The following is a 23,105-nucleotide window of genomic DNA, read 5'->3' as shown; positions in this document are numbered from 1 at the left end:
TCTTTACTGACTGGTTTCATGTCATAAATTATAAGCTTGGAGGTAAATACATTAGGACAAATATTGGTTTCTAAATAGCCACTATGAGAGAGATTTTATCCTGGTATTAAATTACCACACCTCTTGCATTTTATATCTGTCTTATCTCACAGTTACTATACTTTGTGACAAGTAAGTAAATAAATAACACTGCCTTACTTTTGACAGTTCAATTCATTCTGTTCTACATGGTAGAAACAGCAGGTACAAGTCCATGAAAGGGTTTTCTGGCAGCTCTGCACAGAGAGACATTTTGAGATTTGCCACTATCATAAACACTGTTTTCACTGTGTCACATCACCAAGCATTGCAAGCTTTACTGTAGAAGCAGCAGGGGAAGTCCAGTGCCTGTTGGAAAAGATTAGGGAAAAAAGTAACAATACTGCTTGGGGGTGTAATTGAATGAATACTCCTTGTTCATTCAACATGTCTGCTCCATGGCCTTTCAGGAATTCTTTGGTTTAACGCATGTTCTTTGTTTTACTGGACAATCTCAGCCTCTAGTGCCTTAACACCATGGCTACATGTGACATCTGGTTAGGAAACAGGAGCTCAAGCTGCAGGTACAATTGGACCCTCCACACTCCCATATTTGCTGCTTCAGAACCAGCACAGACGCCCCCAGAACAGCTCCTGTCAAGTCAGCATGGGGATATAATCAGTGCAACCTGTGGACAGAACCTACTGGCTGAACAACTGAGTACAGCAAAACCTGCCCCAAAACAGAGGTGGGGAAAAGAACACAAGTAGAACATCTTGGATACAGCATTCTCAGAAAGCTCCATGATGGAGACCAAGTGTGTGTCAGCCCTCACTGTGCCCCCAGCCAGGGTGACCCTCTCAGTCCCATCCCTTCCCTACAATCCAACACCACCTTGTGCCCTGACTTGCAACCACCCCGCCTCCCACAGCCTCCTGTTCACAGCTCAGCTGTGCTGTCCTTCCCAGGAAAGAGCAAGGAAATGGAAATGGCAAACTCTGCTTCCATAGCAGACACATGGATAGGCACGGATAGGGACAAGAAAGACAAAGGACACCGAAGGAACACACAGTGAGAAGACCAATGGCTGTATGGAGAAAGTTTCTTCCCTGATGAGGAAGGCCAGAGTGCATCAGGCAGCTGGCTCACAGGCAAGTGGAAGAAAACATGTGGGTCCAAGGAGATGTCTCTGATGCCCAGGGTCATTCACCTCCAGGTCCAAGCTGGGCTGCTGAGATATGTGTGAACTCAACCATGTTTGTCAATTCAATCTGCTTTCTGGGAGTCAACAAAACTCGAGCTGATGTTCCAAATATTTATTAAAAAGTAACTGCTAATGGAGGAAAAAAAAATCAATAAGTAGTCCAATGGCAGATTTATTACATTTTTAACAGGTAAAGGGAATTAATCTATTTTATGAACAAAAATGCAATAGGAATGTATACTGAAGGATTCTCAATTAGCATTAAAATGGAAACAGCATATGCAATATACATTTATATATAAATATATTGGTTACATTCTTCTTAAATTGATGAAACAGCATTCATTAGCAACACCCAAAAAATATTTCTTTGTGGCAAGAGATTCATCTTTCTTCACAGCAATACTGCCTCTCCATAAGTTTCCACAACAACAATTTTAGAGCTTGGGATTAGAATAGGTATTTGACACACCATATCAAACCCAGAGCAAGTGATTTGAAACTAGTTTATATGAGATCTCAATGAGACTTAAGGCCAGATATGCAACAGGTGGGATTGGCAGGATGTGATTAAAATTGTGGGATCGCACTGAAATCTCAAATTTGGACTAAAGCTAGATTCTCATAGGGAAACTGTGACACTGCTCAGCATTCTCAGCTAAAACACACTTCTCTTTTTCTGTAAACAAATGCTAACAAAAATAAACTCTCTGTACCCTGTTAACCATTTCCTAACATAAAAATAAGGAGCTGCTTGGGTAGTTTAATAAGTCAATATAAAACTCCATCCTATCCTAAGCGCTGCCTCTCAAAGTGCTAACAAACGGCACAGTGTTTCCTGTTTGAGGCTACATTCCCTGCTTTCCATGGTTCATATTGCAAACCTCAGCTCCAGCAGGACTGAGCTCAAGCCTCCAGCCATGGTGGCTGAATCAGCCCAGCCCTGGGCACCTCCCTGTGACACCCAGAGCCCTTCTGAACAGGTTGTGCCAGGGCTGTGCTCCCTGTGCTGCCAGAGCCACCCGTGCCCACCGCAGAGCCATCCCCAGCCTGCGGGGTCTGCACTGCAGGGAGCTGCTCAGACCCACTCCAGCACAGCAGGTACTTTGCCTGTCCCCTGCAGAGATCTGGAGCTGCTCAGACCCTGTGGCAGAAGACGAGCAGATCATTTTGCATAGTTTGGTTGAGTGGTGACTCTGTGAGTCCTGGGGAGATGCCCTATCGTGCTCCTGCTGCTCCCATTCCTGCCAGGTGTAGAAGGGACTCTCACAGCTTGCCTATTCAGGACCTCTTTGGCCTTGTTTGGTTCAAATACTTGCTGGCTGTTAACTTTGGAGCTTGAATAAGAAATAGTGCAAATACAAGCTTAAAGAATAAAATAAAAAAAACCATACCACACTACCTTCACTGAACATTCAGTTAAAAAGACAAGAATCCATAAAATGAAACCCCAGCTTTGGAGTATTTGAGATATTTGGCAAACTTGCACAAGAGTCTTCACAATTGTCTTAAAGCAGTATATTTCACTTGGCACTAGATGCTTCAAATTATTTGCTAATGTGATTCTAACTAACACTGTTGTGGCTAATTGCAAATGACTTTGAAGACTAGTCATGGAACACGGGACATCTCCCAGGCATGATGGGACAAACACTGCCTGCAGTTATGTGCCCTCAGTGCTTTTCTTATCCAAGTTTAACTCAAAATGATTTTGCTTGCATGGAATGGTGTGAATTCATCCAGGGTGGTTTTTCTGGAAGGCGAACAGACAACAGTTATTTCTGAGGGTCAAAATACCTTTATTTGGCCATGCTGAGGCAGATTAAGAGGCCAAAACAGAACTCAGTTTGATTCCTATTATGGGAGGCTGGCTGCAGTGCATTTTAAAACAACATTCATCTGAAGTGGCTGAGATGTTCAAGTTTGAAACTTCCTAAGTGCCAGGGCACCCTATAAATGCAGGGCCCCCCTGTTACTGAAGTGACCTTCACCACATGGCAGCAGCAGCAGCAGAGACACTCAGTCCTCATGGAGGCAATGCAGCATGCAAAGTTCCTTGGCCCACTTCAGAAAGTGTCTTAATTTCTCTCAATTCCTCTTCCCAAAAAAAAAATCAGCAGAAGGGACATTCAGCAGCAAGTTGGTTTCAGAAAGCAGTGCACAAATGGCTTACTATTTTCACTAAGGATTAGGCACACTGCCTGCTCAGGCTTTGGGGAAATTCTACATACCTCCATCTCCAGGCACCTACAAAGTCTGGTCTCGGTCTTTCAGAGCTCAGTGCTGGGAACTAGTCCTGCCTTGGCTAGAACCAAAGAGAGAAGACTGCAGTCCTAGACCAGGGCAGGGCTGCCTGCTGTCCTCGTTAGACCCCCAGGGCTCAGACCTGCCCTCTCTCTGCTGTGCCCCACAGCACACCTGCATCAAGGCAGGGGTGCTAACCTGAAGGTAGGGTTGCACCAGGGGAGTCTTACCTGTTGATTTTATGTGATTGTTTCAAAGCAGGATCCACATTTAAAGCCATAAAGACATGAATTCACAATGAAGCTAAGGAAATGAAGAAGTCATATCTACAGACAGCTGCCATAACACACACACACACACACACACACACACACACACACCTTTTTCATACTCCATGAAAGAAACAGCCTTATCTTTGCCCGTGTGCTTATGTCTAATGTGATACTGGCCTCCCCAGAACTTCATGACGTTGATACAGACAGCACAGTCCAGGCTTAAACAGAACTGATGCATAATTATGCTTAAGTAGCTTTCGTCTCCCCACTCCGTGAGTTAATTACAGTTCTGTACATGAATAAAATGGGAAAAAAATCTCTACTTTTTCTCCCATCAGCAAATTCATGTTCTGTGATGGGCAAAAGGAGGGATTTTTGGAAAAACACTGCCTTCCCCTTCTGCCTTTGTCTGCAAGCATAAATGTTACGGGAACTTAAAAGTCGCAATCTGCGTTACACAGATGGGACTCTGCTATGTTCATCTTTTTTATTGTGATGTTCATATAGCAGTGACTTTTGAAAGATGTTTGGAATGACTGCTGGCCATGACAGGATACTGCCTAAATTAGAATCAGGCTCCAAGTATCTTACTGCAATTAGATTATGTCATATGTCATATACTTACTCATGGCCTGGGAAGGAGAGTGCAAGGGTACTTAATGTCTGTAGATACTCAATTAAAATGAGTGCATCAGACACACACTGATCTGGCTTCTGCCTGCCTCACATCTAGCCCAGGCTAGCTCCTAAACCTCAAGAGAAAGAAAAAGGAAAACACACACCATGCCCATACATACACCTGCTGGCTAATATGGTTACTTATCTGAAATGTAAAAAGCCATGCAGGTCACACTTTGTTTGATACAGTTCCGGTTAAGTTAATGCTAGAAAAATAGAATTCAGAAGGAGGGGAGAAAGCAAAGTTGCCATTTATTACAGACAAACCTATCTCTTGAAGGCTGCATTTCAAGCATTACTGCATTCCTCCATGCACTCTGAACGCTTCCCTTTTCGGGTATTGGCATGCTTGTGGCAAAAGCAACCAAACCGATTAATTAGGCACACAGTGAAAGATGACATACATACATATATATATATATATATATATATATATATATATATATATATAAAGATCAGTCATTTCCATTCTGAAAATTCTTATTCAAAGCCTTGATGTCACAGCAATAAGCTAAGCATGAAAGGTTGCAGACTCCTTCCTTGCATGAGGGCAACACCAGCTGTGCAATGAACACAGCTAGAAAGGCTCTTATATATTGTATATACAACTGTAATCCAGAATAAATAGTAGTGTCCTGACTCATAGGTGTATTTCAGCATGGTTGTTGTTGGTTGTTATGGCTGGAGAATGCTTGCTTTTCATCCCTTCTGTCCCGCCCTTGGACACATCAATGAACAGCAGCCTGGGAGTCCACAGTGTCAGCAATATCCTTTTGTATTCCTTCCGAAAATTCTGGTTAAGAAGCCCATAGATCACAGCATTGAGGCAGCTGTTAAAATAGGCCATAAAATAGCTCAGGACAAAAAGCCATTCTGGAATGTGTGGCTGCACTTTTGAAGGATTAATTGAAACAGCAAGGCCAATAAAGTTTAATGGTCCCCAGCACACAGCAAAAAGGACAAAAACCACAAACATAGTCAAGAAGTTTCGGATGTCAGCTGCCCTGAGTTTCTGCTTGCAGTCTTGTCTCACCCGGTGTTTGACTTGGATCACCAAAATCCAGATCCGTAGGTAGCAAAACGTCACGACGGAGAGCGGGACAATGAAGTGAACCACCACCACCGTGATGGTGTACGATGTGCTCACTGTCTGGGCAAAGGTGCAGGAGTAAATCCGGGGGTCGTACTGCAAGGAGCCAACAAAGAAGTTTGGCACAATTGCCACCACCGTGAGTATCCAGGTCAGGCAGAGATAGCAGCAGGTGTTCTTCAGGTTGAAGAGCTTATCGTACCGAAGGCTGTGGCAGATGTAGCAGTAGCGGTTGATCGCGATCGCCGTGATGTTGAAAATGGAGCCAATGACACTTAAGCCCATCAGGAACCCACTTATCTGGCAGTGGACATTTCCCATGGTCCATCCATTGTGGAAGATGGCACTTAAGATCAGAGGGTATGGATAAACTGCAACCACAAGGTCTGCAACGGACAAGCTGACAACAAAGATGTTGCCTACAAAAAAGAAGAGACCGTGAGAGGTTAGTGTAGGTCCAGATGGACAACTTGCAACTCAAAACTCCCCTTTAGGCCTAGGTCTTCTGATGGGCTTCACTCTACTCTTCACTTGGAATTTGAAACCCTAGAAAATAAGACTTCGCTCTACTAGTGACAGCAAGGGAGAGTGCATGATTGACCTGCATGTTCCTTCTTAGGAACAATCTACACTAGAAGTGTTACCCTTAACTTGGCTACAGCTGGGAGTCAGCTGGGAGTACAGCTGTGGTCCTCTAAGTTGTGTAGGAGAGAAGGATTTTGTTCTCCTTGTTAACCAGCCAGCTTGACTCTGACCATCATGGGCCAAAGGAGTATGATAGGCAGGTTATGTTTTCAGTGCTTTATTCATTTCACTGACAGCAGTTGCACAGGAAAAGTCTCTTTTATTCTTTTGCATGTAAGCAGGTATGCATTCACCAGAATTTCTGCACTGTTCATGCTAATGATTGTGTGCTCTTCAAAGAACCATGGTGCAGGCAGCCTTGATATGCTTATCTCATTTCATATATTTTCCTGTCTTTTTAATGTTAAAGCTGTCCAGTTCAATATGGAAGGTCAGTCACTTCTTCACTGTCTGGTCCTGGGCAGAGATTGTGATTAATAAGCTGCAGTCAGTCATCTCTGCAGAGTATGTGCTGCAGGTTGTTCATTTAGGCTCTACAACAGAGAGTTGAGAGTCTCTGCAATATAAAACAATTTAAGCCTTATTGGATTGAAGATGCTGCATTGTGTGGGACAACACCTGCCAGCTCCACTGTGAGGATCAGCTTCCAATGACCCGGGTGACCAGTGACCTTCTAACATTACTTGCTGCTCATTTCATTAGTCTGATGCATTTTTAGGGAGGCAAAAAGCCTTTCTGTTCAGTCTGCCAGTCAGCATAGAGGATTGCATTAAGAAAATGAGCATTTTTAGGGAGGCAAAAAGCCTTTCTGTTCAGTCTGCCAGTCAGCATAGAGGATTGCATTGAGAAAAGGACCCCGAGGTCTTGTGGAAACTGGTGTAACTACAGGACTAGCTGTAATGTTGAAAAGGACATCTGTCAGTACTCAGCATTTTGATGACCACAGATAGTGTCATTTCAGCAGGAGCTCAACACTTCAGTTAGAGGACAGCACACTAGAAAAAGTAGTTGGTTTTCTTAACTATGCAACTTTCAGGTGTATCTGCAGCAGTGAGAAGGAAAATATTACTAGACAGCAGATAAATATACACATAGAGAAAGTATATATACAGAATAGAGTTATATGTAACACATTTAAGGTGTGAAGACCTGTGCCCCTATGTGATACAGGCAACATCCCATCCAATTGATCACACGTGCACCTCCTCTTCAAAACCTCATATCCTGCTGTCTAGTGAAGCAGATACATATTTTAAAAAAACACTAAAAGGAGGTATTTTTGTGTAGTATCCCTGAAAAGACTCCCTTACATCTTGATTCAACCACGTCACAGGCTTTAGCACTTGGGAAAGACACCCAAAGGCTGTTGGAAAGCATGGCTGCATTGCCATTGCAGTTGGGTCATGGCTATGTTTGTGCCAACAAAAACTATCAGGACAAGTCAACAGCTCATATCAGGCCACTTCATTCTGACCGGAAAGCAGTCCAGACTGGAGAACAGCCCCCGGCAATGTGCAGCTGAGGCAGCTGACACAGACTGTCACTTAAAAATAAGTATTAGCAGAGGTCATGTGAAGTGCTAAAATCTTTTTAGAGAGAAATTTTACATACACAGGTTTACCACAGCACACAGCTTCTGCATCTGCTGGGCCTCAGTGCTGCTTTCTTGCTGATTTAATAACTTACTGAGAGCCTTTTAAAATGCAGTTACTGAGCCTGGTCCCCCATATAATTAATTCCATTTATGCCCATTGTCAAGGGCAGAACCAACTGTGGCCAGGCTTAGTGAGGCTGCAAGTACCCCAGGGAGGGAATGCTCTTCTGCAGCAAAACTTTTATTCACTCAATCAAAAACATGCACTTCACCAAAAAGAAAATGTGCCCCCAGCACCAGAATTTCCTTTTGGAAACCTTTTCTAAAACAATTTTCAAAAGAGCAAAACAGAGACAGAAAAGTATCAACAATTCAGTTTAGGAGACTTCCAGAGGATACTGGAGACAGACTCCACTATCTGGACCACAACTCTCCCTCTTCATCAGACCTGTCCTACGTGGATACACATTTATACACAAGCATCTAGAAAGCAAGTCTCTGCCTTTGCTGAGCATGAAAGAGACACATTCAACGTTCTGAACCAGGCAGAGCAGAACAAAGCTGAATATTCCCTACTTAAAACACCACATCCATGGATTTAATCCAAATCTTAGAAAAATCATAGGGAAAATCACTACTCCTACTTCAGTGCCAGCTGCTGGAAGAAATAAACCATTTCTGCTAGTCTTTCTTAATCAACTTGAATATTTGAAAGGAAGTAAAAACATAAGGAAAAAAAAATCCATAGAAATAATATTCACAGGATGAACTTCATAGTTTGGATTCAACCCAAGAGCACAGTATTGTGTGTATTATTTTGACACAACTTCATGGCAGGGAGAAAATGAGATGGTTTTATCAAGAAAAGAATAATCTCCTCCTTCACTCAGGGAGCAAACCTGCCCTTCCTTGCTCTGTACCTTCCATGGTGCAGTCTCACCTCTCCTACCCACCAGCAGACCTATGGCCCAGGCAGGGTGCTGGGTGCCTGGAAATGCAGGCAGAAGGGTTCACTCAGTACTGTTTCCCCAGTTTATGTGGGAATGTGCTCAACTTCATCCTTTTCTTCTGGTGAGATGAAAGGTCAAGTCAGACCCATATAACAGCCGCTTGCAGGTCAGTCCTGGAAATCAGTGCATTTTTAATGGCTGAGTACTGAAAAGAGGGGGCACATTGCATGTCACCAAAGCAGAACATGCCCTTCAAAGTGTGGGAACTGGCTATTGGCTATTGGCTAATTATTAAAGTAGGAGTAATCTGAGTTAAACATTGCTTTAGCCTTGCAGTCCCTGGTTTGCTATGAGACCACCGTGTGCTGAGCCCTGCACCAACAGCTTGTGTCCTTCCCTCTGTAGGATGAGGTTGGACCCTCCTTCCCAAAGACACTACAGAATGGGAAGCCATCTAATATAAGGCTTTTAGAAAAGGTAAAGAGCAGTCTCCTGCCAATGATCTTCATTACTGCTTTTTTTACATTTTCCCACTATAAAGCAAAAGAGTCTGGCCCATAAATAATACCAGTAGGGCTTTATCTCCAATTTAAATTTATCTGCTGCAACAATATTTTCAGATGTATCTTTTTCTCTTTGTTGGCATGTGACTATATTTCCTTATTAGCTTTCACATTTTCCATCCTTTTTTAAATTTCTACTTAGTATAAACACAGTGGCTCATGTGCCACTGTGCTCCATCCCCAGTTAAAGAGTCAGACATGAAGAGGCAGGAATGTGGAGAAAGGCAAGTGTAACACTGGTAATACAAACTTACCCACATTTTCAGAGAAATTATAAATTCTTTTACATTACAGAAGTCCAACACAAAGCTACAGATTATAAAGGTACAACACACTGTTCACAGTGTAATCCACAATTGCTTAGGGAAAAAAAAACAACTCCAAGCAACCTGAAGCCCAGCTGCAGAGCAGATTATAAGCATGTGCAAATGATGCAAAAGGGAATTTATCCCAGAACATCTCGTGCCCTAGCACTTCTTTGAGTTCCCCCTCTGCTCCCATAAACCTATTTCTGCCTACTCCAGCAGTCTGCTCCTGTACTCCAGCAGTTCCCTGGCTCTACCTCTCATTCTGCCTGGATTATCCAACAACAAAGGTTATCTGAGGACTTATTGTCATGCCCTGGTTCTAGGAAATCTGGAAATATCTCAATGAATTCTGCAAATCAATAAACCACATACGTAAAAGTCTTCACTGGCAGGCTGCCCCAACAGCACCTGACTTTCATCCAAGCAGGTATCGTTCTACAGAGATTAACTGAGCATCACTGTACAAACACCAGGGTCACTGGCACTGCCTGCCTCAAGAGGCTGTTGGAAATCCCCTGGTGTCCAAGCTCCAGTTGCACAGATCCAGCCTCTCCCTATTTTTCCCACACAGCAGCTGTGGGCTGTCCTTTACAGGCTGTGGTTTACATATCCTGAACCTAGAACCAGAGTTAAAAGGTGAGGGAAGGGAGAAGGAGATAAAACAATTTTCTGAAAGTTGTCTCTTTTTGTACATCTCAAAATGTTCAAACACCCAAAGCTCTTGTTTCTTTGTTATTCGTATGAAGTTCTTTTGCATCCCTTGCTGAAGTATTACAGAACTACAAAACTGTTTCCTTCAGGTGAACAACACAGAGATGCTCAATGCAACCTGAAGTTAGCACTGTTACCTGTACACCCAATGCTGAAACTGAATTGTCCTGAGTGACAGGATTTGCACCAAAGGAGAGACATAGTTGTGTGGATCAACTTCTGCTCACCTGGAACAGTCTAACTCCAAGTGAGCCTGCTGTCCAGGCTGCTGCTTCCTCCCCTCCTCTGTTCAGGGATTCAAGTTGCTCCCAAATAGACAGTGCCCAGCACAGCATTTTGAGGCAAACAAAACCACACACAACAGCTTCAAAGGCAGCAAGTGAGAAGCTGACCCATGAGCACAATGGATGAGTGCCATGGGACTCACTGCATGACTAGTCACCTTCCTCTTCCAACCTCTTCCCAGCAGTGAGATCAGACCCTGGTGTCTGTCCAGCTTCTGCCAGATTAAATGACAGCTGTATAAAAGCAGGTCTAAAAACCTGTATTGATAAAATTGTGCTAAGATACACAATAAGAGAATTACAGAATCACAGAATGAACTAGGTTGGAAAAGACCTTTAAGATCATCTAGTCCAACCTATGACTTAATACCTCCTGGTGTTCGTAGGCACTGAGTGCCATGTCTAGTCTTTTTAAAAACACCTCCAGGGACGCTGACTCCACCACCTCCCTGGGCAGATGATTCCAGCACGCAATCACTCTTTCAGTGAAGAATTTCCTTCTAACATCTAACCAAAACTTCCCTTGGCACAACTTAAGGCTGTGTCCTCTCATTCTGTCAGTTGCTGCCTGGAGAAAGAGATCAGCCCCCACCTGACTACAACCACCTTTCAGAAGTTGTAGAGAGTGATAAGGTCACCCCTGAGTCTCCTTTTCTCCAGGCTAAACAACCCCAGCTCCCTCAGCCATTCCTCACAGGGTTTGTGTTCCCAGCCCCTCTCCAGCCCCGTTGCCTCCTCTGGACACACTCAAGCGTCTCAACGTCCTTCCCAAACTGAGGGGCCAGAGCTGGGCACAGCACTCGAGGTGGGGCCTCACCAGTGCCGAGTACAGGGGAAGAATGACCTCCCTGCTCCTGCTGGCCACACTATTCCTGATGCAGGCCAGGATGTCACTGGCCTTCTTGGCCACCAGGGCACACTGCTGGCTCATGTTCAGTTGGTCCAGTACCCCCGGGTCCCTTTCTGCCTGGCCACTGTCCAGCCACTCTGCCTGTAGCACTGCAGGGGTTGTTGTGGCCAAAGTGCAGGACTCGGCACTTGGACTTATTAAACTTCATGTTGTTGGACTTGGCCCATCCATCCAGCCTGTCCTGGTCCCTTTGCAGAGACCTCCTGCCCTCCAGGAGATTAACACATGCTCTCAGCTTCATGTCATCTGCAAATTTACTGATGGTGGACTCAGTCCCCTCATCCAGATCATCAATGAAGATATTAAACAAAATGCTGGAAGTTTATTGATGCAACTGGTATGTTTGCAGTGACTTCTTACTACTACAATTATACTATAAACCACAGCTTATAATAAAGTGAATCTTAAATTTTATGTTTGTTCATTCACAGTTTATGAAAAAATCAACAGACTCAGGTCTTCCAGATAAATGGGATTTAAGACACACATCAGCCTCAGAGACATATATATAATGAGGTTCAGTAAACAATTTAACAGGCCATGACTGTAAAGCAAGCCTCTGATGACCACTTACCATAATCTAATACTCTCTGTTTAACCTTCCAAAGCTTATGCTCACTGCAAAACAGAAACAAAATGTACTATTTGCTTCAAGCAAAAAAATTAAGTCATAAAAAGCTTTATTCAGCATGCAACAAGACTCTTTATTAGCTGTGATAGCCTCTTTTTCCTGTTTGTTTTTACCTGCCACTTGCTGTGTGATTGCTTGTATGTCACTAACCTCCGGCCTGCAGATGGAAAGTGTGTGCTCAGTTCTGCAAACTAAGTGGCAGTTCATAGAAAACGCTTTCAGATCAATTTTCTTCTTTTTATGACATAAAAATACCACTGAGCATGTGCAATCATACTGATCATGTACTGCTGTAATTAAGTGCATGGCCATGCTGTGGTGTTGGGGGATGCTGAGCCTGCAGCCCTCTCTCTGGCAAGCATTTCTTATGTCACAAACTCTAAAGGGTCGTTCCTGGGTAGATAATATTTACCCCATCAAAATGCATTAAGAGTAATCCTTCTGTAGGGGAGTGTGCCCCATTGCACTGATCCTTACAAGCTCCTGGCTTCCAGGGCAGTGTGAACACCACACACAATGACACAGGAAGAATCCCAGACTGTTGTTATCTCTTTCCATCATTCTGATAAGCACTGATACATTGATGTACCCACATGACAGCCCAGTGTATACTTACCCATTTTGACAACTGAAAATGTTTGACAGGGTAGCACAAGTGAAAATCAGCAAAATTCTCACTGAGATCCAGGCCAAAAAAAAAAAAAAAAAAAAAAAAAAGATTTGTTGTTCAATTCATTAATCCATAAATTTTAATTGAGGATTTTATTTGTGTACTTAGGGAGTATGTTCAAAGAGAGGAATAAAAGAAAGGAAAAGGCATTCAATTAATTATCTGTTATCATTACTCCATTAGCATTCAGACAGGGATAAAGTGTGGTTTCCTGCAGTTAAACAGACAGTGCAGTTGGGCTGTCAGCTGCTCTCAAATCCTGACTGTGCTGCATAAAATGATACACAGGGTAATAACAAAAAGGGCAGGAGGTATTGTCAGCCCACAGCATTCTTAGGATATATGATTAGACATGTGGAAATATCCAATTTAAGGACATTATGAAAGTCTTAAAAAATGCATGAAACTCCAGAATAATTTAACTCCTGAAAACAGTCCTTTGAGATTTCTCAGGACAACCACAAAGCCAGAAAGCAGCAGTATGCTATGGGCTACCAACTATTATCTGGTTTGCTGGCATCATTCCCTGTGGGAAAACTGTGGGCACTTAGAGCTGCTCCCTGCCTTGTGCCAGCCCTGCAGATGCACAGAGTAAGGCCAAGGCAGTCCACAAAGCAAACTTTCCTCCTCCTCCTTGCTGTGACCAGGCACTTTGCACAGGTTTGGCATCACTGACTCCGTGAGCCTTCTCATCAGTACATCACTAGAGCTGTGAAAGCTGCCCTTCCCTCTGGACCTCTGAGAAAGGAGGAGAAAAACCTCAGAGTATTTACTGGACAAGAAAGGACCAGCCCTGTAGGGCTTCAATTTCATTTGTTATGCACTATATATTACCTTGGCTGATGGCTAAAGAATTGCTTACATTGCCAGGTGAAGGACTGGATGTACCAGATTTACACTTTTAAGTCATGACTTTCTAATTGTCTTGCTGCCAAACCATACTTGAGCCATGCCTTCAGCCACTCTAACTGAATGCAGAAAAGGGCAATAGTTGGCAGTGTTCACACCCCAGAGATTCATAACTTTCATTTGTCTAAGATCAGCCAGATTCACAGCCTTAGCTGAGCTCAGAAGTCTGTGGAAATGAGCTAGAAATTAGAGAATGGCCCCAGTAGCATTGTTTTGTACCTTTCCTTATATCACTTACCATTACACAGGAAGCAATGTAAAGGGGAGGATTTTTCTCTTGCTGTTACACAAATGGTAGCTGGACATTCATTCTCAAATGAATAAATATTATTTAATTATGGCTTCTGAATGCTTAAAAAGTGGTCAGCCTTCTTTTGGTACGAATGCAGAGCAACTTCCCCATCTTCAAAATTTCAAATACTTTATAAAGAAAAAAAAGTTTTTACACCATCTTAGGGAAACAGTATTTGGCAATTTTCCAAATGTTATTACCCATTAATCCTAACACATCCTGCTCACCTTAAGGACTCCTTCCTGAAAAGGTGATCTGAATATAGTATAAAGAAAGGAAAAATTATATGAAGTTGACATTTTACCTACCTTCAACATTTTTCAAGTTTCTAAAATACCATTTAATGTTCATTTAAGTGCCTTTTAATGACTTCTTCCTGTGTTTTCCTGGAAGTTCTGACCCTTTGCATGAGGGAAAACTACAGTGCTGTAATTCTTATGGATTTCTAAACTTGGCTCTTGCTAGTGGGATGTTTTTCCTGGATGCAATTATGGCAACTGAATCTGCTAGTAATGGAGGAGGAGTAAGTGGTGGTCTTGATCCAGCTCCTAATAAATACAAAAAAAAGCACTAAAAAGTACCCTTTCAGCTTATGAGCCCCAGACTTCTGTCATTTCACTGTTATATCCACCAAACTCATCGCCTGCAGTAACACTGTGAGACCGTGAGCCAATCCACACAAAAATCTTGATTCCTTCTCATATAAATTCCAAATTCTTGGACTAAAGATGGGCCTGGAAACACTGCCTGCCTTCACAGCACATCCCAGCAAGGCTGATGGAGAGCGTCAGAGTCAAGAGGGCTTTGGAGCCACCCCCAGCTTGCACAGAGTGAGAGGAAGCCTCAGCAGCTCTGCCAGAGCCAGGTGATCTGCAGAGCCCTCGCTGCCGTGTCTGACTCTGCAAGGACAGCATGGCTGGTGGCTACCTACTCCCTAAGGCAGCTTCTTGTGGGACACAGATGTCTTTGGGAAGAGTCTACACAAAACTCCACACAGCCAGAGGTCAGCCCAATTACCCAAAGTAGCACCTGACACCCTGGATACCAGTGTCACCCCCTGAATTCCAGCTGTGTACCCTCCTTTTCTGCCGGAAATCCCTGCTGAGTGGCACTGTGGTATGTAAAGCAGCTGCCTCATCCACCTCCAGGCTGTGTAGGAAGCACAGGCCAATGCCCTTTACCCTCCCACACTGGCCACACGGGCACAGGGATGAGCTCTACCAGCCCATGTTAACTCCAGGCCCATTATTTATCACCTGGTTTGTAAAGTGCTCTCAAAGAGGAAAGACCCTGTATAAACATAAATATGAATTATTGCCAGCATCCACTGAAACGACAAACCAACATCCATCCTCTCCCAGTCCTAGCAGCTGTACCACCACCATTTGCCATCTGTTACTATTCTAGAAAAAAAAAAAAATCTGTCAACTCAGGCTTAATAGACTTAATAACGCTCCTTTGCTATTGGTGTTGGTCAAAGTGTGTTCCCAGAAAGGAGCTGTGTGCAAGCAACCAATTCCTAGGCAGCTGTCAGGCAGAGCATACAGTCAGATATGAACACACAGCTCATTTTAGTGTTAAAAATCTTGTCTGACTGCCCTGGAGAGCCCTGCTGAGCCACCACAGCTGAGCCTGGGAGCTGGTCCTGCTCCTCCTTGTGCCTCACCAGCAGTTTGTTGACTAAACCATAGTGCCAGCACCAGTCACTACAGCCACAAACATCCACTGCAAAGGAGCAGATGCTACCCTGCCACAATTAATAACTTGTCTTGACCTCCCAGCCTTAACATACCAGGGATGAGTCTCTCTCCAGTCCCAGCTCTTCCTGCTTAGCTGGTGAGAATGGGAGGTGGTTTTTTTTTTTCCCACAATTTTTTTTGAATTGCATAGGGAAATGATGAAGCTACTAAAGAAACAGTCACCATACAAAAATGTTTCCATTAATGCAGGCCATTTAGTGTTTTAACTCATTCAGAACAAATTCTAGGTCACCTAAATGAAGGCTTGGGTGTTAGGGCAGTAGCAGGGTGATAATCACCTGTGCTTCTGCACAGCATTTGCCACTAGACTTAGGGAAAAGAAACATCATTTGGATCCAAATTATCTCCAAGGTGATAGCCTAGTTGAAAGCTACAGCACAGTCCTGGTATGCCTTACAGGGAGTGCTGTGCCCCAATTGATTGGCTTTTCTTCAGAAGACCTTAACATATTTTTTTCAAACAAAAAATCTCCATGGGCTAGATTTAGATCATAGAATTCCCTAGAGCCCACAGTTTTTTCTCCTGTGGCCTCATGCTGAACCTGGCACACAGCAGGCACAGCCACAGTATGCACCAGCAGTGGAGATGAGGCTGGAAGGGAAATGATGCCATGAGGGACAGGAAAGCAGCATGACCTAGGGCAATGAAAAAGGCTGAGATACCTGAAGTACTGTTCATCCAGCTTTCACAATCTGCTAGGAAGAGAAGTAATATTCCTCGCAAAATTAACAGGCAAAGAAAGAGTCCCAAGATGTCATGGCTTCATCAAGACTGTGTGAACTGTGAGAGACATAGTGCATGCAAGTAGGAGAAAAGAAAGTAAAAGAAAATCTGTTCTGGACCTCCTGGTTCATTCATAACTATTTACTAATCCCACTGGAAATGGAGAGTTACTTTCACCTGAAAACACTTTAGGGACTCTGATACAATTACATAGGCAAAAGTCCAATGCAAACAGTTAAAGTTGATTCAGTAAGAATATAATGATACTGGAAAATAAAAAAAATTAAAAAAAACTCTCATGCCCTCATTTTCCCAGAAAGGAGTCCAAAAACACTGTTTCCCAGAACATCAGCAGAAGTTTCACTCTAGATATTCCACAGGGTTTACAGAACTCATGTCAAGCGTGGGTACAGGACGAACAACAAGAAATTATCAATGATATGAAAAACTTGGACTAGGGAGTCCCAAATGTATTGCTGGATGGCATGTGCTACTGTTCTTTTCCTAATGACTTACAAAACACTGAGGTGCAATGTGTGGGTCTATAAAAGGAGAAAAGATGTTTTTGCAGTAAAGTCCAGAGTAAATGTGTTCCAACATGAGCCTCTGTGACAAATGGTTCAAGTGGGTGTGCTCTAACACTGATCTCAGCGGGAGTCTAGTGGTGGATAATATCCAAGTGGCTTGAAGGCATATAAGACTCCATGGGACAGTGACACCTAAATTACTGAAGGAAGTAAATAGTCAGACTTACAGGCAGCAATACACACATTCAAGGGCAGATCTCACACTTGTGGATAATACTTGAAGAGGCTGGCAGACACTTTGCTATCAACAGCTTCCAATAGAAGAGCATTGCTGGATTCTGCTCTTACAAACTATACTTTGCCCTCAGCAAAAAAAGGGAAAAAAAAGCTCCAGAAAGAATAAAAGTTGCTGAAAAAAGGCCATCCACATAAGCCATAGAAACTCTGACGTATTTAGCTAAATTGCCTAATCCTGGAATACCCCCGAGTCCTACTTTCTAATCTGTAGTGATAAGGGCAGGCCTACTTTTAGAGTTGTATAACCACCATCAATTGATGGTGCTTTCAGCATCCCCTTAAAACTCTTCCCCTCCTTTCCCTTTTTCTCCCTAATGAAATTTCTCAGCAAGAAATAAATCACAGACATTTCTTCTCTCTGAAGCTACTTAACATCCACATCCACAGCTCCATACTTCAAAGTGGAAATGTGTTAACTTGAGCCTCACGATTTCCATCAGGAACCCAGGAGGTGAGGGCTGCATGCAGCCCATTAATGCTAACCCTGAGAGGACCTTTCAAGCCAGTTGGAGGTTGGTAAAGGAGACTCTGCTCCCCAACTCCATGTCTGTACAGCCAAGGGTGTGACTATAAAACCCATCAGCAACAGAGCTGAAGGGACTCTGGGAGGGTGACTGATCATCCCCCTCAGCCACAGCTCTTAAAAACTGCTGACAAGGAGGAGCCTTTCTTCACTTGGAACAGGCTGCCTAAGTAAATGGTGGAATCACCATCCCTTCAAGTGTTCCAAAAGTGACAGAATGTGGCACTGGAGGGATATAGCTTAGCGGAGAACATGGCAGTGCTGGGCTAATGGTTGGACTTGATGACCTCAGAGATCTTTTCCAACCTTAATTGAATCTATGATTCTATGATTTCTATAACTACATTGACCTTACTCAAATCCAAGCTACCTTCCACCCTACCTGCTACCATTAAAAAAAAAAACCTTTAGGAATGTGCTGGTTGAGTAAACTCAGAAACAAAGGAATAACTCAGCATCTTCAGTGTGAGATCTCTCCTCTGGCAGGGGCACAAAAGAGAAAAAAGCTATAGCTTTTCACACCACCTTTTGCTCCTAAGTGTTGGAATTTCTATCAGTTTTAGAGGTCATGCTTTCATTTGCCACCCTCTCCAAAGACAAGAGAAATGGTCAAGTTTGCTAAATTTTCAAAAGAAAAGCCTCTCTCACTCTGTGCAATTTCTGAAAAGCCCTCTTCTCCACTCCTATATTGCTTTATCTAACAGCATTTTTTGAAGAGCTGTCATTCATTAAGCATTAGATATTAATTCCTGCCTTCAAGTCTCTTCAGAACCATTTATGACCCTCCATTTCCTCTCCTTAGGATTCCCTGCTACTTTTCATTTAATTGCTGAAACCCCATGTTGTTATCTGTCCCTAATAAAGTAATTTTGTTTATGAACTAACTCCAAAGTAAGAGAAATTTTAAGGATTAAATGAAGCATGGGCTTAATGCAGAGTCTTCTAGGGAGAAGTATTTGTAACAAATACCAATGCCATACATTCACCGTGAAATCTTCAGGGCAGTGGGAATATCACATATCATTAAAGATACTTTTCTAAGAGGGGTTGATTTGGCAAGGTTAGAAAGGATGAGGGCTTGTAGTCCTCAGCCGCAGTGTAACACAGACATATCCAGGTAGGGAATGAAAACTCACGGCATGTTTCCCACCTCTTCCTTCAAAGGGAACCCCAAAAGCACAGAAACACAGAGAGGACAGGGAGACATAAGGCAAGGTAAGTGTGCATTACAAAGAGCTTTGCAGAAATTCCGTCCAAAAATTTGTTTGGCACATTGCTGGCAATGGATGAGAGGTTTGCACATTAATGAGTGGAGTCCAGCAAGTTGTCTCTGCTTCCCAAGCAGAGCTGGCAGCAATGATATGGTGTGTATTTCCCTGTCAGGCAAGGGAGCACACCAGTGTTGGTTGCACATTCATTTAGGCAGCTCAAAAAACATCTTGAGAGTATGGGAGTCACTGTCAACCCAGCAGGACCATCCTTGTACAACAGCCACATGAAATGTCTAACACTGAAATAGCTCAGCTGAGTTCTGTATGTACTTTAAGGAATCAGGGGGTTATTTGTAACATCAGAGTAAGGAACCAGGATTTGCAGATTCAATAACAGGTTTACACAAAATAACAGAGTCCAGCTTTTGCAGCAAACTCTGCAGTCTGGACCACCCAAGAGCCTCCCCAGGGTCACACTGTGCCCAGGCCACCACGTCACCCTGCTCTGGCTGCCACATCTCCCCGCTCTGGGGCAGACAAGATGAACCCCAGGGAGCATGGGCCATGTCTGCTGACTCAGCAGGTCTCACAGCCCTCATCTGGGAGCACAGTGCAGGAACACACACTGTTTACTGCACTGCAACGAAAAACAAACCTCGAGTGATTGCCAGAAGTCAGTGTCTTGGCACTGGGAGCACAGGGCGTGGGGTTTAACTGCTAATTAGGACAGGCCAGCAGCAAGGGGGAGAACAGGGGAAGAGGCTGGCTTTGGCTCCCTCAGGAGTTGAAAGGCTTTCCCAAATTCAGCCTCATAACGCATCCTTTAAAAGGAGAGCGATGGCTTCTTCTGTGTTAGCAACAAAGCAGAAACTCTCATGCCAGCACTGCCTTCTGATACTAGCTGTCCTTTTATCATCTATTCAGGAATAAAACTCTCACAAGGCAGAGTTATATCAAATCACAAATAACAGCTGTAGGGAAAAGAAAAAAGTGTTGCACTTCATTAGAACTCTGTACGACTCTGACAACCAGAAACACACTGCCAAAGTGGCAAACACAGCCAAAAAGACAAGAGAGATCTCAGAGCAGCTGTTAAACCAAATGGGAACTTGTTAAAATTAAGGGCCATTTCCCCTCTTTCATATTTAGTCTCAAAACATCATGTAAAGAAATTCAACCTCTTACAAAGACAGACTGAGTCATTAGCGCAGAAGAGATGCGACACCCTTGCAAAGTTTTCAGTTTAAAAGGAAGCAGTTAATACCCAAGCAGTTCCTAAAAACCCTATGAATATGTTAATCTGGTATCAGCTTAAATCCTGCAATATTAAAGTAATAAATCTTACCAGACTGAATTTTACTGCTGTTCACTTGGTGGTACAATATTCCATTATAATATGCAAGGATTCAGCATGGAGGGTGCTGATGGGCCGGTAGCAGCAATGCCATCCTGGAACAGACTACACATTTCCTTCTTCCTAGAGAGGTCAAGGCCATACCTGTCACCACCTACCAGCACTCCCAAATTCTTTGTGCCACTGGTGACATGTGACCAGTGAAAGCAGCTGGGATTGCTGGGGAGACAGGATTGTATAAGGCATACACAAGTCACACCTGGAGTTGATTTTGTAAAGGTACCACAGAAACCACAGGGAAATACTTGGGGCTAAAAAGTATCCTGCAAGCCAAGCTGTACATTTTGCTGGAAGGACACTGATTTCCAGAGGGGGCAGGATGATTTTGCTTCAATCAGACTCCTAATAAACACTGACAAACCAAACAAATTAAGTACATAACCAGCAGCCAGTTCCAGATTATCCCACAGCAGGAGAGTGCGGTGCTGACAGGTTTTCTTCTCTATTTCTTTAGAGGACAGAAGGTGATTGCACTGTGTAATTCTGCATTTAATTAGTAAGAGCTAGTCTTATATTGGAGAACTGAATGTAAGGACAAATGAGAGACACATTCTTGTTTCAAGCAAGGACTTTTCCAGTTAATTGCCATGCAACATGAGCAAACCGCTGCCTCGGCATGTTTCGGCTTCCTGCTCTGCCAGCAAAAGATCTGCCTCCAGTGGATTCACTGATACCTACAAGTACGAGGATGACATTGGCTGGAAGGCAGAATAGAAATTGAAACATTTCCAACATGCTCACCTTCTGGCTCTTGGGCAGCCCTCCCACACTGAACACTTTGCTCCATACAGCTCTGTGCAGAGCGGGCTCAGGGGCCTGGGACTCGCAAGAACAACCAAAAGAAGTGGGATATAACTGACAGAAGCACATCCCTGTTTACCAGTCCTGGAGTTCCCCACAGTCCCCCACACTAGGAGGAGTTTAGGTGAGAAATGCTGAATGTAGCACGTGCAACTTTAAATTCCAAAGGCAAAACTTCCCACCAACTCCGTGGAGTCATTCCCCACCATGGTACCAGAGGAACATTTCCTGTTGAGAGGTTGCTGCTGACTTTAAGTGAAAGTAACTCATCTACAATCTCTCATATTAGAAGATGAAAACTCATTGTGGGCAAGAAGTTATTAGCAGAAGTCTCCTCTAAACCAGTACTTTTCCCTAAATCCCTAATTGCATCAGCGACACCAGCAAAGGCAGGGATAATAACTGGCATACATGTTTCTTGGAAGAATTTGAAAAATGTAACACCAGGGAATTAGCAAAGAATCCTCAAAATATGGACATGTTAGGAAAGGTGAAAAAAAGTGAAAAAAGTCTCCATCAGTGGTTAGACTTCAACTGACATCAGAACCTCTGTCTATGAGGAATCTCCAATTCTCTGTCGTAAGAAACTAAAATGAGGAAAGCAAAGGCTGCCAAGACAACCCCAAGCACGCAGACCATGGAGCCTGCAACACATGTTCCAGTGAACAGTGAACTGCGGTACCTTTACAAAATGTTTCAGTTTCCTGAAAGGAAACTCAGAGCTGGCACTGAATAATGATGGACACGTAAAAATGTGCAGTTAATAGAGGCAACTTCTACTACAGGCATGTTCTGCAGAAGCCTACAACAATGATTAGGATTGCATAGCTCCAGAAATCAGTTTTCAAAGAAACGGTTCATTCACAGAAGAAGCAAAAGTTGCCATGAAAAAAAAAAAAAAAAAAAAAAAAAACAAACTAAGTGAAATCTGCTTACAAAAAAAAATTTAAGAGGCCAGTAAATTTAGTTTTATGCAGAGCAAGCACCATGTAATGCTGCAATACAGCAGTGAAATTGTGAGTTACCTAAATTGTCACCTAAGGGAAAAAAAAAAAAAAAGAAAGACAAAGAGGCTGAAATGGTATTAGCCAGCACAGATAAATCGGTTGACTAATGGATTTGATGCTGACTTAATCTTCTTTTTGGCAACGCCCTGAAAAGCCTGCTTTTTTGCCCTTCCTTACCTAAATGAAATTAACCTATTCCAGAAAATTAAGAACAATTTATCAAGCCACTGAAGACAGACTGCTTCTTGGATCTGGATCTATATTATTCCATCCAAAACACAAGATAAACTTCACAATTCAAAAAACCTGAAAATTGAAGGATTGGTAAAGTGTGACATCTGGAGTGTCACTGCTCTTTCCTCACATACTTCCTGGCACACAGATTGTACAAATAACCTTTTGTTTGGAACAAGAGTGTTTGGCTCCTGCTACAACACAATTTGTTCTTCATTACTTCGGAAAATGTAATTTCCAGTGCATCAAACAAGAAGAAATTTGGGAGCAGAATATTTCACTGTGACTTCAAGCTCTTTTACGCTCATTATAAAACTAAAGTGTTGGGTTGGGGTTTCTTTCAAGAAAGTTTTACATAAAAACCTTAATTTCTGAAAATGACAAAACCACTATTTTGTTCTTCCTCACAACACAAAAAAAAATTGTTTTCTGCAAAAAAGAATCTAGGAAATTGATTACATAATTTTCCACCAACAAAGGTTTCTTCTGTAAAACATTATCACCTTGAACTCATTGAGGACCTGCAGTGTTGCCATTGCTCACTCCCTGGAAGAAAATGCAGAAACACATCTGCATCTCAACATTTCAGAAACATCACTGGTTTGAAAGCAAACAGGGAAAAAAACCTAAGAGTGAGAATTAAAGGCCATATTTTCTTCTAGTATTAACTGGTCACTTTCTATAATGAAGG

General features: G+C 43.0%; 1 protein-coding gene across 2 annotated transcripts in view; it reads right to left on the bottom strand.

Annotated features, from left to right (window-relative positions):
- Positions 1 to 1,320: 1,320 nt before the first annotated feature.
- GPR50 (G protein-coupled receptor 50) overlaps positions 1,321 to 23,105 on the bottom strand; it is a 45,024-nt gene continuing 23,239 nt past the window's right edge. For both annotated transcript variants that reach the window (XM_053990472.1, XM_053990473.1), the window contains one exon: positions 1,321 to 5,929. In XM_053990472.1, the coding sequence (XP_053846447.1) occupies positions 5,061 to 5,929 (869 nt within the window). In that variant the 3' untranslated portion in view covers positions 1,321 to 5,060. The remainder of the gene's footprint in view (positions 5,930 to 23,105) is intronic.

Source organism: Vidua macroura, chromosome 14 (genome assembly GCF_024509145.1).
Source record: "Vidua macroura isolate BioBank_ID:100142 chromosome 14, ASM2450914v1, whole genome shotgun sequence".
NCBI lineage: Eukaryota > Metazoa > Chordata > Aves > Passeriformes > Viduidae > Vidua > Vidua macroura.
This window is presented reverse-complemented; position numbering and strand designations above follow the sequence as displayed.